The following is a 12,936-nucleotide window of genomic DNA, read 5'->3' on the forward strand; positions in this document are numbered from 1 at the left end:
AATTGATTGAAGGCATTTCCTCCTCTTCATCCATAGTTGCGAGTATTTCCTAAGAGAAGACATTCCTTCTTTCAGCTGAGATAGCCGGAGATATTTCGTCAGAAGATCAAGAAGATACGCACACGCAGCTGTCCTCTGCTTATCTCTGGCTTTTTGTATATGGGCATACATAGAGAGATGAAGAAGACATGAGCTGAGGTGTCTAGACACCACAGATGTTAAGACATTGGTTAAACACTTTCTTCTCCAATCGACAATATGTGAAGCGACCGATTCTTCTTGCTGCTCTAGAAGCATCACAGTCGTTTTCAGATTTCTCTTCTGTTCTGTATACAATTCCAGACGCTTAGATTGGTAATACAAGTCATAAAAGTACCCGTAGATCTTCTTCTGAAGATATAAAGACAGACATTGAATCGCTTCTCGCTGTCTCGATGCTCTCACGACGATCGATGCTTCTCTCTTCGTTTCTTCGATTGTATTTTCTGTCGACTTCTCTAACGAATGCAGACGACCACGGAAGAGTAAGAGCCGAAAAGCCGTTCTCAAGTTCGTATAGAAGATATAGCTTATGCGGTAACATAAGACATTCAAAGCGCCTGCCCGGACATCTCGAGACACCTCAGCTAGCTGATCTTCACAGGGAGGTCGATACACAAAATCTGGAACCGATGGACGTAATCTGAAAGACAAGAAAAAACACACACAGGAAAGACAAAAAGATTAAACACCCCTATATGAAGCGATATTTTGATAGGAAGAGATAGATAGATAGATAGCATGTACATAAATACATGTAGAACGACATAGAGAGGGAGCTATGGAGACATATACATATGTGGGGAGAGAGCGAGATGAAGGTACGTACTTCTCCATCTCTAGATAGATTCTTATCTAGTATAGCGATAGCTGGGAGAGTGAGGATGTCAGAGGGAAATATACTGCACTCAAAATACGGAGAGATGCATTGAGAAGCCAATGTACATGATGGAAGAGATAAGTGCATTGTTGTATACATCATGAATACATACATGTATACACACGTATGTGCACGTATATAGATATATATATACATCTATTTCCAAAATAGACATGCATGCCCTCTCACTACGAGCTACCCCTGCATACCAGACGCTTCTCTTGAAGTCCCTGCCCCTCAAACTGATAGACATCTAGCTAGCTCGTGAGAAGATAGCTGCCTAAACACATACAAAAGATCTGTACACGTATACCAGGAAAAGTCCTGCATGGACAGACGGTGTCCCTATGAAAAGATCTTTACTGTTTTACCCCTGTCCAAGAAGAGATATGTCAAGCGTAACACTAGCACAAGACGAAGAAGAAGAGTGCAGATGTCTTTACCTGCTCTCTGTCTACGTGGGCCTGTCTAGATTTCTTCGTACCTCCATTTACTCGATAAGAGAGTAAGTCTCTGGATCCATGCGTCCATATCTTTCTGAACCTTAAAGCGAAAGATCACGTCTTGGGTCTTGAGCAAGACGCTGGTACTTTTCTTCCCACTCGATGGACGGCTTCCCCCTCCTAGATGAAAGCGACTTGAAGTATCGACATCTTGAGTATAGAGCAGCTTGACTCGCCACCCTCTCTTCTCTGCTTTTCTTCTTCCTTTCTCTGTTAGATTCTCATCCAAACCTACAACTGATTGGATACCTGGAGAGAAAAAGAAAGAAAGAAAAAGAAAGAAAGAAAGAGGTCCACAAAAAGAGACGAAACGGGTCGAAGCGCTCCATCGATGCATGTCTTGCTTACATCACAATTAGGCGAAAAGGCAAGACTGCATGCACGGGGTACATACACACAGTCATCGTTGCTATTTGGTGCTACTTGTATATATAGCTGAATCTATCTGTCTGTATCTAGGTACCTATCCACATCTGTCTGTACCATCTACATACATGCATATATGTATCTGTACATACATGCAGAGACGCATAAGCAAGCTTATATGTACCCCTCTCTCTCTCTCACTCTCTCTATATATATACGTGTGTGCTTATTCAGTTACATTTCCTTCTATGCAGAACTCTCTTAGTCTCCCTCCTGACCGCTTAGACCCGCGTGTCTAGGTCACCTACTTCAGCAACGCTCACTAGACACGTACACAGACAGATAGATAGATAGATAAGTATACAGATAGATAGACATACACATCGAGATATCTGCATATATGATACAACTCCACCTAGATACATATTTCGATATTTCTCTCTATACGATGAAGCCAACGTTGCATGGGGAACTTGACGAAAGCGGACTTAAAGTAATGAAGAGAAAGGGGCGTGAAGTGCCTAAGGACCCTCCTTAGATCGTCTCTAACTTGTCCATGTTGTCTTGCTTTGCTTTTCTTTTCTTTCGCCACCCTCTTGTGTCTTCAAACCCTCCCTCTTTTCATAACATCACGGACGGAAAAGCCTAGGAAATCCAACCAAGAAAGGAGTGAAAAAGAAAGATAGAAAGAAAGAAAGAAAGATAGATAGAAAGAAAGATAGAAAGAAAGAAAGAAAGACTTCTTACTTGAGAGAGGTATGAGGACCCGTACACAGAGAGGTTTGAGAGAAGAGCAGAAGAGAAGAAGATTTTGATAGACCAAAAGTGTCTCTACACTCCACCGCCGAGGTAAGATACTTCTCTGTCTCTCTACTTCTATCTGAGAAAAAAGAAAAGAAAGAAAAGAAAAGAACAGGGCAACGATAAGAAGAGAGATAAGAGTCTATTATGGTCTCTCATTCGTATCAAAGAAGAAGAAGAGACTGAAGAAAAGAAGGAAAGAAAGAAAGAGTGAGAAAGAAAGAAAGAAAGAGTGAGAAGGAACGAAAGACGAGCTGCTGTAACTCTCACAGACTTTTCTATGGAGAGATAGAGAATGAGTGAGAGATGAAGAGAAAGGACACCCCACAACTCTAAGAAAGACAGACAGATACATAGAGAGATAATTAGATAGGCAGGCATCTCTACAAGCGAGACCAGCATATCTTCTTCATTCAGGGAATCGAAGACCTCTTCCTTTCTTCTTGGAAATATCCATCTAGTAGGGAGAGAAAAAAAGCACAAGGCTACAGCTGAGAGACAGCCTGTACCGAGAGACCCCGAAGTGCGCAACAGAGAACCGCTATGATTGAAACAGCAGCATGCAAAAGTGAAGTGTATATACACCTGGGGGATAAGAGCATTATAAGGAAAGACAACCATACCGAAGATGCTATAAACAGTCCGACAGCCATTCGTAGATAGACATCTATGAAGCCATGCATGCATGCATACATATCTATATATAGAGAGAGAATCGATATAGATAACTAGGGTATTGATGTTCTTTGATATGACTGATCCATGTATTCTTTCGGACAAAAGCTAGCCTCGAGAGAAAGTCTTCTTTTCAGAAAAGCCTTTCTTCCTTCTTATCCTCGACTCGTGTCCCCTGTCTCCCCTCATCTTGACTTGCCTTTAGATTGAAGTACTCGGCGGGAGGCAACTCCAGGAGTTCCTGTAGATTTTTCGCCTCGTGTATCACCATATATGAAGGAGAGGAAGGAATCTCGTCAAGAAGTGGAGACTCACAGGATCGGGACTGATCATGAGGAGATGACGGGGAAGTTCTTTTCGGAAGAATTCTTGTTCCGATCTTTGAAGGTGCATTTCTTCTTTCATCTTCTCTCCCTACTATTGAGGTCGTACAAGCAGAAGAAGAAGAAGAAGGAAGAGGTATCTTTTGTCGACTCTTCATTCTTAATCTTGTTCCCTCTTTCTCTTCTTTTCTTGGGGGTCCTGGAGGATGAAAATCTTCTTCTTCTTCTTGGCTTTCTTCTGCTCTTATTGTCATAGGCGTCGTTGTACTCTTTCGTCTAGCAGAAGAAGAAGAAGAGAAGAGCCTATCTCTATCTGAGAGATGCCCCGCAGGTGTGCTTGAGCTAAAAGCCCCGGAAGAAGGTTTCTTGAGATCTCCAAGATGGCGTGGGAGAAGAAGGTGACCTGTTTCATCGTGCTGATCAGGAAGAGTCTCGTCCTTAAGATGAAGAGGGGGAGAAGAAGAAGAAGAGAAATAAATGCCTTTCTCTGTATTCTTATCATGTGCATAACCTTCTCGATCAGATCTTGAAGCTACAGGATGATTCTTCTGTTTCGACAGTGAGGTGAGACTGCCCTCATCAGGTTTCTGCAGATCAAAGACCCATCGGACTGTTGAACGTCTTCGATCAACATCTCCCCCTTTTCCTCTTCCTTTGTCTTCTTCTTGTTCTTCTTGTTCATCTCTATCTCTCTCTTTTCGCTTCGGTGATGGAGAAGAAGAGGAAGAGGAGATGTCTCCTTGGTTGTCTCCTTCATAAGGCGACGTCTCGGGGTCCGTCGTAGCCGTAGGAAGTGTCTCATCGAGAAAAGCAATGGAGCGGCTTCTTCCTTCTCTCTCTCCTCCTTGTCCTGTTGATCTTGACGAGAGAGACTTCCTTCTCAAACCGTCTGGAGAATCTCCTTCATGATCACCTTCATCCGGTGTATGTACACCTCCTCCTCCTCCTTTATGAGCTTCTCGAAGAGAGCTGGATTTCGGCCCCTGGGATGGCTTCAAGACAGGTCGTATGACCTTCTTATCCTTCTCTCTTTCTTCTACCGAGGTTCTCTCTTCTCCTTCTTCTTCTTCTCTTGCTTCTTCTTCTTCTAAAGAATCACCTCTCAAGCTTGATACTACTTGCTTGGGTCTAGATGACTGTGAAGACATCTTCCCTGTATTCATGGACGAATTCTGTTTGAGACCGCCCGAGATCGAAGAAAATCTCTCCGAGGAAGAGAAGTTTGTGAGGGAATTCCCCGCAAGAAAGAAGAAGTTATCATCATCGTCATCCTCTCCCTTCCCTTTCTCTTTCACTTCTTTCTTATCCTTTCTTCCCTTGAAAGACAAACCTCTTGAGCCTGTTGCACTGAAGCTATTGCGAGACGAGGAAGATCCTAAAGACAGAAAGCTCTTCTTTCGGCCCCTACTTGGCTTCTCTTCTTCCTCGTCTTTCTTCTGCTCTTCACGACTTCTCTCTCCTTCCTCTTCTCCACGTGAGGTTCCTGGGGGATGTACCACAACAGAAGGCATGGATGTGACACCTCCGGATGCCTTTGTCGATGGCACAACTGGAGACGAAGAAGAAGCCGACGGAGAAGACACTTGAGAAGACTCATCACTCTTACCTCTTCTTTGGCTCTTCTCTCCTCCTCCACCTCCTCTTCCTAGAGAAACGAGACTTCTCAGCCGACGGCTTGCTGTTCTGCGACGTGCTCCTTCTTCTTCTCCAGATTCTTGAGGAAAGGTCGTCGCTGAAGAGAAGCCCGCTGAAGACGACTGTCTTTCTTTCTTCTCCTTTTTCTCATGATGATCGAGACCACCACCCCCCCCCTTGTTTCGCATCTTCTTTAGACCTTTCTTATGATCTTCTACTTGATTGCCTCCACCATCTTTTCTATCCTCCTCCTCCTCGTCTCTCTCTTCTTCTTCCTCCTCCTCCTCCTCGAAGGGATTCCTGTTCACACGCGGTTCTTCGCTTAGAGAGATACGTTGCGGTAGAGCAGAAGAAGAAGGCTCTAGATCTTCCCCTTTCATCATTCTCTCCTTCCCTCCCTTCTGGGATTTGCGACCGACAGAAGATAAAAGACTGAAACGCCGTCCACCCTGAAGAGAAGATCCTGTTCTTCTTCTATTCGAAGTCTTTTCTCCCTCCACGACTTCTTCCTCTTCGTCTTTGGATTTCCTCTGGTGACTTGTGGAAAGAGAAAGACTTTTCTTTTCATGGAGAGAAGATTTACGACGTCTTCGCTGTTCTTCTTCTTGTGCTCTTAGAGTCGCAGGTGAAGGGGGGAGAACAAGACCTAGCCCTTCTTCTTCCTCCTCTTCATTTTCTTCTGCTTCTTCATCTCGATGCTGTGGTTGATCATCGAGACCTGCTAAACTACTATGGTCAAGAGGTAAAGAAGATGCATGCGCCAGGGCAGAAGAAAAAACCAAGGGGGGTGGAAGAGAGAGAGAAGCGGAAGACAGAGAACAAGAAGATGAAGAGGACTGAAGAAGAGAAGCTTTACTTGACGCACGAGAAGATTCATCTCTCGTATGGAGGTGCTCAGGGTCACTGCTGACAATAGAGACAGCATAAGAAGAAGAAGTTAACCGAGAAGATGAAGATGAAGAGAAAGAAGAAGAAGAAGATATACGACGAGGTGAGGAAGAAGACAAAGATGAGGAAGGAGGAACGGTAGATGCAGAAGGACACGTGTGTGAAGAGACGAGAGGACGATGGCGAAGCGACAAGGAAGAGAACGATGCAACGTGGGATGTGTTACTTCTCGAAGAAGAAGAAGATGAAGATGAGGGGTAAATAATGGACTTCTGCAAGCAGAGAGAAACAGAAGAATCTTCCTTGGATGGAGAAGAACAAGAAGAAGAATGACGGGGGTGAGAAAGAGATGAGAGAGATAGAGATGCGGAGGATTTGCCTGGAAACCTGGAGATCTCTGGTTGATGAGAAAGACTGACACAAGAAGAAGAAGAAGAGACAGATGAACAAGACGAGCACCGTCTATGGGGTGGTGACGAAGAAGAAGATGATGAGAGAGAACTTTCGACATGACTGCATGCAGAAGTATCAAAATCCCCACTCGAGTCAAGCAGAATCTCACGGCTAAGAGAGTTTGTTGCAAGCTTCTTCTTGTTCTTTTTCTTGGTTAACATGTTTCTCTCTCGATTCTTCATCTCTCCATGAGACAAGGAAATATCCACCTTCGCGTTCACATCGTCACTGCCGGCACCCGTCATGTGTTTAGGAATAGAAGACGGGGAAGAAGGCGAAGAAGACCTTTCATGATAGGATTCTTCTTCAGTTCTTCCTCTTCTTCTCTTCTCTTTCTTAGTTCCCCTCTTTTCTTCTCCTAAAGAACCCAGTTCTTCGTCTCTCCACGAGAAAGAAGAAGACCAAGAAGCTGTATTCGAAGTGGCGATCTGGCTTGACGCAGCTTGCCGAGAAGAAAGAGAAGAAGAAGACGTCCTGTCATTCCCAGAGAGACGGGAAGAAGATGAAGAAGAAAACAAAGAAAAAGAAGAAGAGCGACTAACAGAAGGAGATTTTCTTAGGAGAGCTCTTGTCATCCAAGAAGATTTCTCTCCCCCGTGAACTTTCCTTCTAAGCGATTGCTGGTCGGATCGACTAGACAGAAAAGAGGAAGAAAGATCTGAGAGATGTGGTTCTTCTGGCTTATTCTCTCTTTCTTTCTCCCTCTCTTTCACACCTGAGAAGACTTCAGATTGAGAAGAAGACATCCGAGAATGAGAGATGGAAAGATCTCGATCGTTTCTCCCTTCTTCTCTAACTTTCTCCTTGCGTAATCTTATGGTCACTTCTGAAGACGCCAACGACCATCGACTCCTGCTACGACTATTGTGGTCTTGGGGTGTACATACACCTGCGAAGTGACGCGTAGTCGCCCAAACATGGTTATCCTTATCCTCACCATGTTCTTCAAAGATATCCATAGCAGAGAATTGGTCCGACTGTCTTATCAAGACCTCGGTCTCTTCTTCTCGCCGCATGCACTTTTCTATCTCTCTCTTGTCTCCGTCTTCTTCATCTTCTTCAGACACTACGCAAGGATGCGAAGACGAAAGACCGTGGGAAGTCTTTCTTGTCCACATAGAGACATGTAAACCGTCAGTTGAATAAGAAGAGGAGACAGAGCTATTTCTTTTATCTAGAGAAGAACATGTAGAGGGAGAATGAGATATATCTCTTGGGAGATCCCCTCTTTTCTCTTCTTCAGAAAGACGACGAGGAATAGGACTTGAATGGCGTCTCACGTCTGCATCTACATGAGAAGGAGAATCCTTCGATGATCGAGACAATCGACTCTGTCGGTTCATTACTCTCGATGCTTCTTTCAACGATGGTTTAACAGCTTTCATTCCCGGAAAAAGCTGTGCAGGTGAAGCTACACCCCCGTCGTCGAGCAGAGACATCAAAGAAGTAGCCATTTTTCTATCGGATGATAATGTATCCTCTCTCAATGAATGAGAATCGAGAGAGGGATGACGATAACCTGCAGAAGTAAAAGAAGAAGACACTGGGAGAGGATGAGGAGAAGAAGACGATAATAAGAGCAAAGAGGGTGAAGACGATAAGGAACAGCGGGATGAAGCAGTAGATTGCTTTCGATGAGAAGAATGATACGGATGCGTGCGTTCTTCTTCTCCTCCTCCTCCTCGGCTTCCACACGGGGAGAGAGGAAGGGAGACAGCACCCTTATAATCTCTCATAATGATACCCTTCTTTTACTGAAGACAGAAATTCCTAAGACAAGTAGAGAATGAGAAAGAGCACCCTCCTGATAATCCTCATCCTCTCGTCATAGAGTCGGTCATATCAAGGCGGTCTGGTCTATCCCTTTGTATGGATAGATGGATCGATTGATGTAGGGAAAGAGATAGAGAGACGTATACGTTTCTGTCTGGTGGAGGGGTAGTGCGACTTCAAGGAAGATGGAGAGATCGGACAAGATAGCAGAGAAATCTACCTTAGTACGGAGAGTCTCTCAGAAGCGAAGGAAGATAACCTTTTCTGCTAAAGACAAGACAGAAGAAGACTGAGAGAAGAAAAGAGAAGTTGTCTCAATTGCGAGGGTGGTTTACATACAGACATAACAGTTTATTAAATAGAGAAATCGGGCAGTGATCTTGTTCCTTTCAGTTGATGCAAGACAGAAAGAGAGGAAGGAAAGGAAAATTAGAAAGATGAAGAAGAAAGATCAACCGACCGAGTGAGGGCTCATCTCTTGATTTCTCATCAGAGAGTGGTTGGTTCTGGATCGATCTCCCGTCTCGACAAAGAAAGACGAGAAACTTGCCTAGGTGACACCAAGTCGTCAAAAAGAGTTAAGAGACCCTTTGCCTCACAAAAAGGAGCAGAGACGACAAAGATAGAAAAGTGAGGAGAAAAAGAAGATAAGGAAAGAAGAGAAGAGAGAACGGAAACCTGCGCTTTGTGAGTTGCCGAGAGCCGCACGCACGGAGAAGAAAGGGGGAAGGATAGGTAAAATGAAGAAGAAAAGCCAAGACAGACGAGGAGCGATGGTAGAGATGATTTTTAAGAGGAAGAAAGAAAAAAGAATGAGGGAGAAAGACACCTAAGATGATCAGGTCACGTTTTCGATTTCGATACAAGGGAATAGCGACCATAAAAGGAAGAGGAAGCGGTCAGATGTTTAGGGAGGTGGAGTCTCTTTGGGAGAAGGTCTCGGATGATCTATTTGCCAGTTCAGATTCTCATTTCCGAGGACGACGATTGCTGATGGGTTTCTTCCTTCTCCCACACAGGGAACAAAGAAATCTGTATTGTTTTTGTCTGCGATAGAAATCAAGAGGTGACATTTCCCCTGTCCATGAAGAAAGTCGATTGAGCTTTTCACTCGGGCCGATGGATAGTCTGTAGCAAATGAGAAGGGAAGGAAAGAGTTGCTTGCCTTGTTAGGCAAGACAAAAGAAAAGGAATTGAAGCAGAAAGAAACACGAAAAAAAAAGAGAAGAGATACAGGCAAAGAGATAGACAAACACACACCGAGATTGATGAAGTCGATTAGGAAAGGACAACATGATGACGATTCGCGCGAAGTGACGGTGATCGGACAGAGACTTCTCTCCCCCTTTTCTATAATAGCCCCGCCTTCTCGAGAAGGCTTTTAAGTTGACCTTTTCGAATGTCGTTTTTTTCTTTCTTCGTCTCCGCTTTTTCTTACAAGTTAAAGGAAGAAAGGAAGAGCCGATGGTCAAGCGCTCAGCGGGTCTTCTTTTTCGCTCGAAAAAGGTACCTTCCAATCGATGGTAGCTAGCTTGCTGACGGTCACCCCCAGCGACTACTTTTTAAGCCGACCCAGGCCGCCCGTAACGAGACTGGCACGAAAAGCACTCTTCCTTTTCGGAGGTTTCGATGAAGAGAAAAAAAGACAGCAGACACAAGGCCATGAGCTTTTCTCTGCCACGGCGAATAAATCCATTCTAAGAATGGATGGTGACGTGGTGAAAAAATCAGAGAGAGACTCTCGATAGCTTGAAGCAGAATCACTCCATCGAGCAGCAGTTGGAAGAAGCATCAAGACAGTGAGTGAATGCAACTTTACGCAGAGAGAAAGAAAGACAGCTGATCCACCGTCATTATCATCGCGACTTTGATTGGCCCACGTATTAGCCATACATCCCACCGACCCCTCTCTGTTCTTCATTCCTCCGGTCTGCCCTTATGCGATCGCGCCACCACAAGAAGCCAACCAAGAGAGATGATAACGTGCGGCCTCAGGCAAGATTCTTTGTCATTGATCTCTTTCTTTTTTCTTCATTTTCAACAGAATGCTTGGTGTTGCTGAATAGCATGATAGCCGAAGATAAGTTGTGTTTGTCATGGGTTGCTCCCGTTCTTTCCACCGTTGGAGTGCCTCTTGAAAAGTTTCTCTCGACTGAAAAATGTACGTTCTCGACAAGATGTTTCGTTCGGAAGTCAAGAGCGGACCAGAGAGCCTGCTAAAAAGGAGCAGCTAGTGCTGGACAGACATCTTCATGTCTTTTTCCATGTGTGTGTGTACGGGTTAGAGGTACAACCGACGACGACCAAGACAGCAGAAAGCTGCAAAGAAGACCCTGTAGTGCCTTGAGAAGCAGATAGAATAGCGAAAGAGTCGATGCACCATTAGTTAAGCGAGATGGTTTTTCTTCGCCCAGCAAGCGGTGAACAACTTCAACGTATCACGCACAAAGCAGAAGGAAGCCTGCCGTTTTCTGTTTTTTTTTTCTTTCGACGGTTACTTTTAGTATTGAAGCACTCGCAGCCCAAACGCACAGTTTGTGTCTAGTACGATTGCGAATGGAAAGCCACCGCGCTTTGCCCCCGCGAGTGAACGGTACTTGTTCCGGTTGCTTCACTGATGAGAGAGGAAGTCGGTGCGGTTTGTCGACCCCCTCAACAATCCCCGTTCTACCGGCCGCAAGCTCCCCCAATATGGACACTTTGTATTCTTAAGTACGATAAGTGCTCTCCGGTTGATTCGTGCGGTGTTTTTCTTTCGTTTGTGGAAGTCTCATCATACCCGTGGTCCGCTTACGAATTCCGGCATTTTCAGGCCGCCTATCATGTACACTTCTTATGAAAGGAAGACGACAGCCGGCATTTTAAGGTAAAAAAAAGGGACAGGGGTAGCTGTCAGGTATACTTCCTCAACAAAGGTAATTGATAGCCGGCATCCCAGAGTAGGAAGGGACAGCAGGAGGCGCGGTTAATCCTGCAACGCGATGTTCTTGAGGTAAGGAGAAAAACGCTTGAATGAGCGGGCGATGTCACAGCCGTATCTGTAGAGGCAGTAGGAAGAGCGGTCGAGGAAGCGTTGTCTGTGTGCACTGTCTGTTTGGAGCAACCATCTGATACATCAGGAGGCACGTACTATGAACTGCGGCTGGTGACTTCAACTCTCTTGCTGAGGTCAGGAGCAATGCAAAGAAATCGAAATCCGCAGAGGCGTCGGCGTCCTCAGCGCTATTTCAAGCATGCTCCCACTCACTGCCAAGAGGCCTAGGACTTTTGGACGGGGTAGTTGTCATGACAGGTTGAGCGTTGTCGCGGCTCAAGTCGTTATATGTTTGCAAAAACTTGGCCGTTTCTTGCCTCAAGAAACACTACAATGTGACCACGGAGACGATTACTGTCCGACTTGCAGTGCTCTACCGGACCGCCTCTTCATGCAAAACATAGGAGATGGCTCGGCTTTCGCAAACGCGTGGGACGGGCTCCCCCTGCGGCGGGGCGGCATCCTTGTACGTGGGACAGCCATGAAATCGAGTTGTTCCTTCGTTGCTTGACAGCCGCCACACTGTTTTGTGAGGTAACAGGATATGTTGTATGATCAGCAGTGCTAACGCCCTCGGAGAGAAGTCACTCTCGGCTAGCGGCAGTCAGGCTGCGGATTCAATCCTCAAAATCTCCGAAAAAAAGGCTTGAGCCGCGTGATACCCCATGAGTTCTGCCGTCGGTGTAACGCCCGTGGCGCACCTCCGGGCAGTGCGCGTTCGATACTTCCTACTGGTCCTGGAAAATTGCCAGCGGCTCGCTTCTTGCTTCTCAAGCCGTTGCGCTGCGCCTGGACCCGGGACAAAGAACGAAGCGGCTACTCTTTGACAGAGATTAGACTCTGGCACTTAGCTTTTATTTAGACCTGTCGGTTGTAGTGTGCTAGGGGGCTTTTAGAATAGCTAGGTAGCCCCGGGAGTATCTCGTAAGCTTGGCACCGGATTAGGCCGGAGGCCTTGGTCCGGGCTTCTGCCTATTGGCGGTGCATCCGAGCCTTTTGCTACGCCTGAAGCTGTCCGGCCCGATCGTCTTCGACTCTTCTTCTCTCTGCTTCGCGCCTCTTGGCGCGCAGTTCCTTCTCTCTGACCCGGCGCTGTTCTTGCGGCTGCTCGGTTCCTCCTGCGCATTACTCTTTCTGGTTGGTCAGCTTCGGAAACTGCTGTTTTTCACAGACAAGTCTCTGACATAAGTTTCACACAACTACTCCGTTGGCTGTCAAGCTGGTTGCCCAGCCACTAACTATTTACAAGTAGCCTCTCACGTTCCTGGAAGGACCGAGGACTCCGCGAATCGTGTCCGCAAGCTTATTACACCGGCCAGCCCACCACAATAGAGTACACAGAAGCTTGAGGCGGGAGCGTAGGCGCCAACGCCTTAAATGCACTCGATCACTGATCTTAGATCGGGGGACGTCGCGGCTTCCCTGTACAGCTTCAACCGCGTCCGGGCGAGGTGCACGGCGGATCGGGCGGAGGCGTCCCCGCAGTTCACCTCCCTTTGGATTCGAGCGTACATTGTTTTGATGACTTCAACCCCGATGGTGGTTGTAGTGCCCGCCGCACAGCAA

General features: G+C 46.1%; 2 protein-coding genes across 2 annotated transcripts in view; one reads left to right on the forward strand and one right to left on the reverse strand.

Moving 5' to 3' along the window:
* Positions 1-9,992, reverse strand: part of CSUI_006722 (uncharacterized protein) — a gene marked incomplete at its 3' end in the record, with an annotated part of 10,235 nt that extends 243 nt beyond the window's left edge. The window contains exons 1-4 of the mRNA XM_068066875.1: positions 3,464-9,992; positions 2,536-2,668; positions 1,404-1,671; positions 211-682 (exon numbers count right to left, since the gene is read on the reverse strand). Of these exons, the coding sequence (XP_067921139.1) occupies positions 211-682; positions 1,404-1,671; positions 2,536-2,668; positions 3,464-8,299 (5,709 nt within the window). The remainder of the gene's footprint in view (positions 1-210; positions 683-1,403; positions 1,672-2,535; positions 2,669-3,463) is intronic.
* A 308-nt stretch (positions 9,993-10,300) lies between these two features.
* On the forward strand, positions 10,301-10,692 carry CSUI_006723 (uncharacterized protein; the record flags this gene model as incomplete). Its single annotated transcript, XM_068066876.1, has 1 exon — positions 10,301-10,692. A coding segment is annotated over one exon (255 nt), but the record flags the coding sequence as incomplete, so codon positions are not given.
* Positions 10,693-12,936: the final 2,244 nt, after the last annotated feature.

Source organism: Cystoisospora suis (assembly GCF_002600585.1).
Source record: "Cystoisospora suis strain Wien I chromosome Unknown contig_3441, whole genome shotgun sequence".
Classification (NCBI taxonomy): domain Eukaryota; phylum Apicomplexa; class Conoidasida; order Eucoccidiorida; family Sarcocystidae; genus Cystoisospora; species Cystoisospora suis.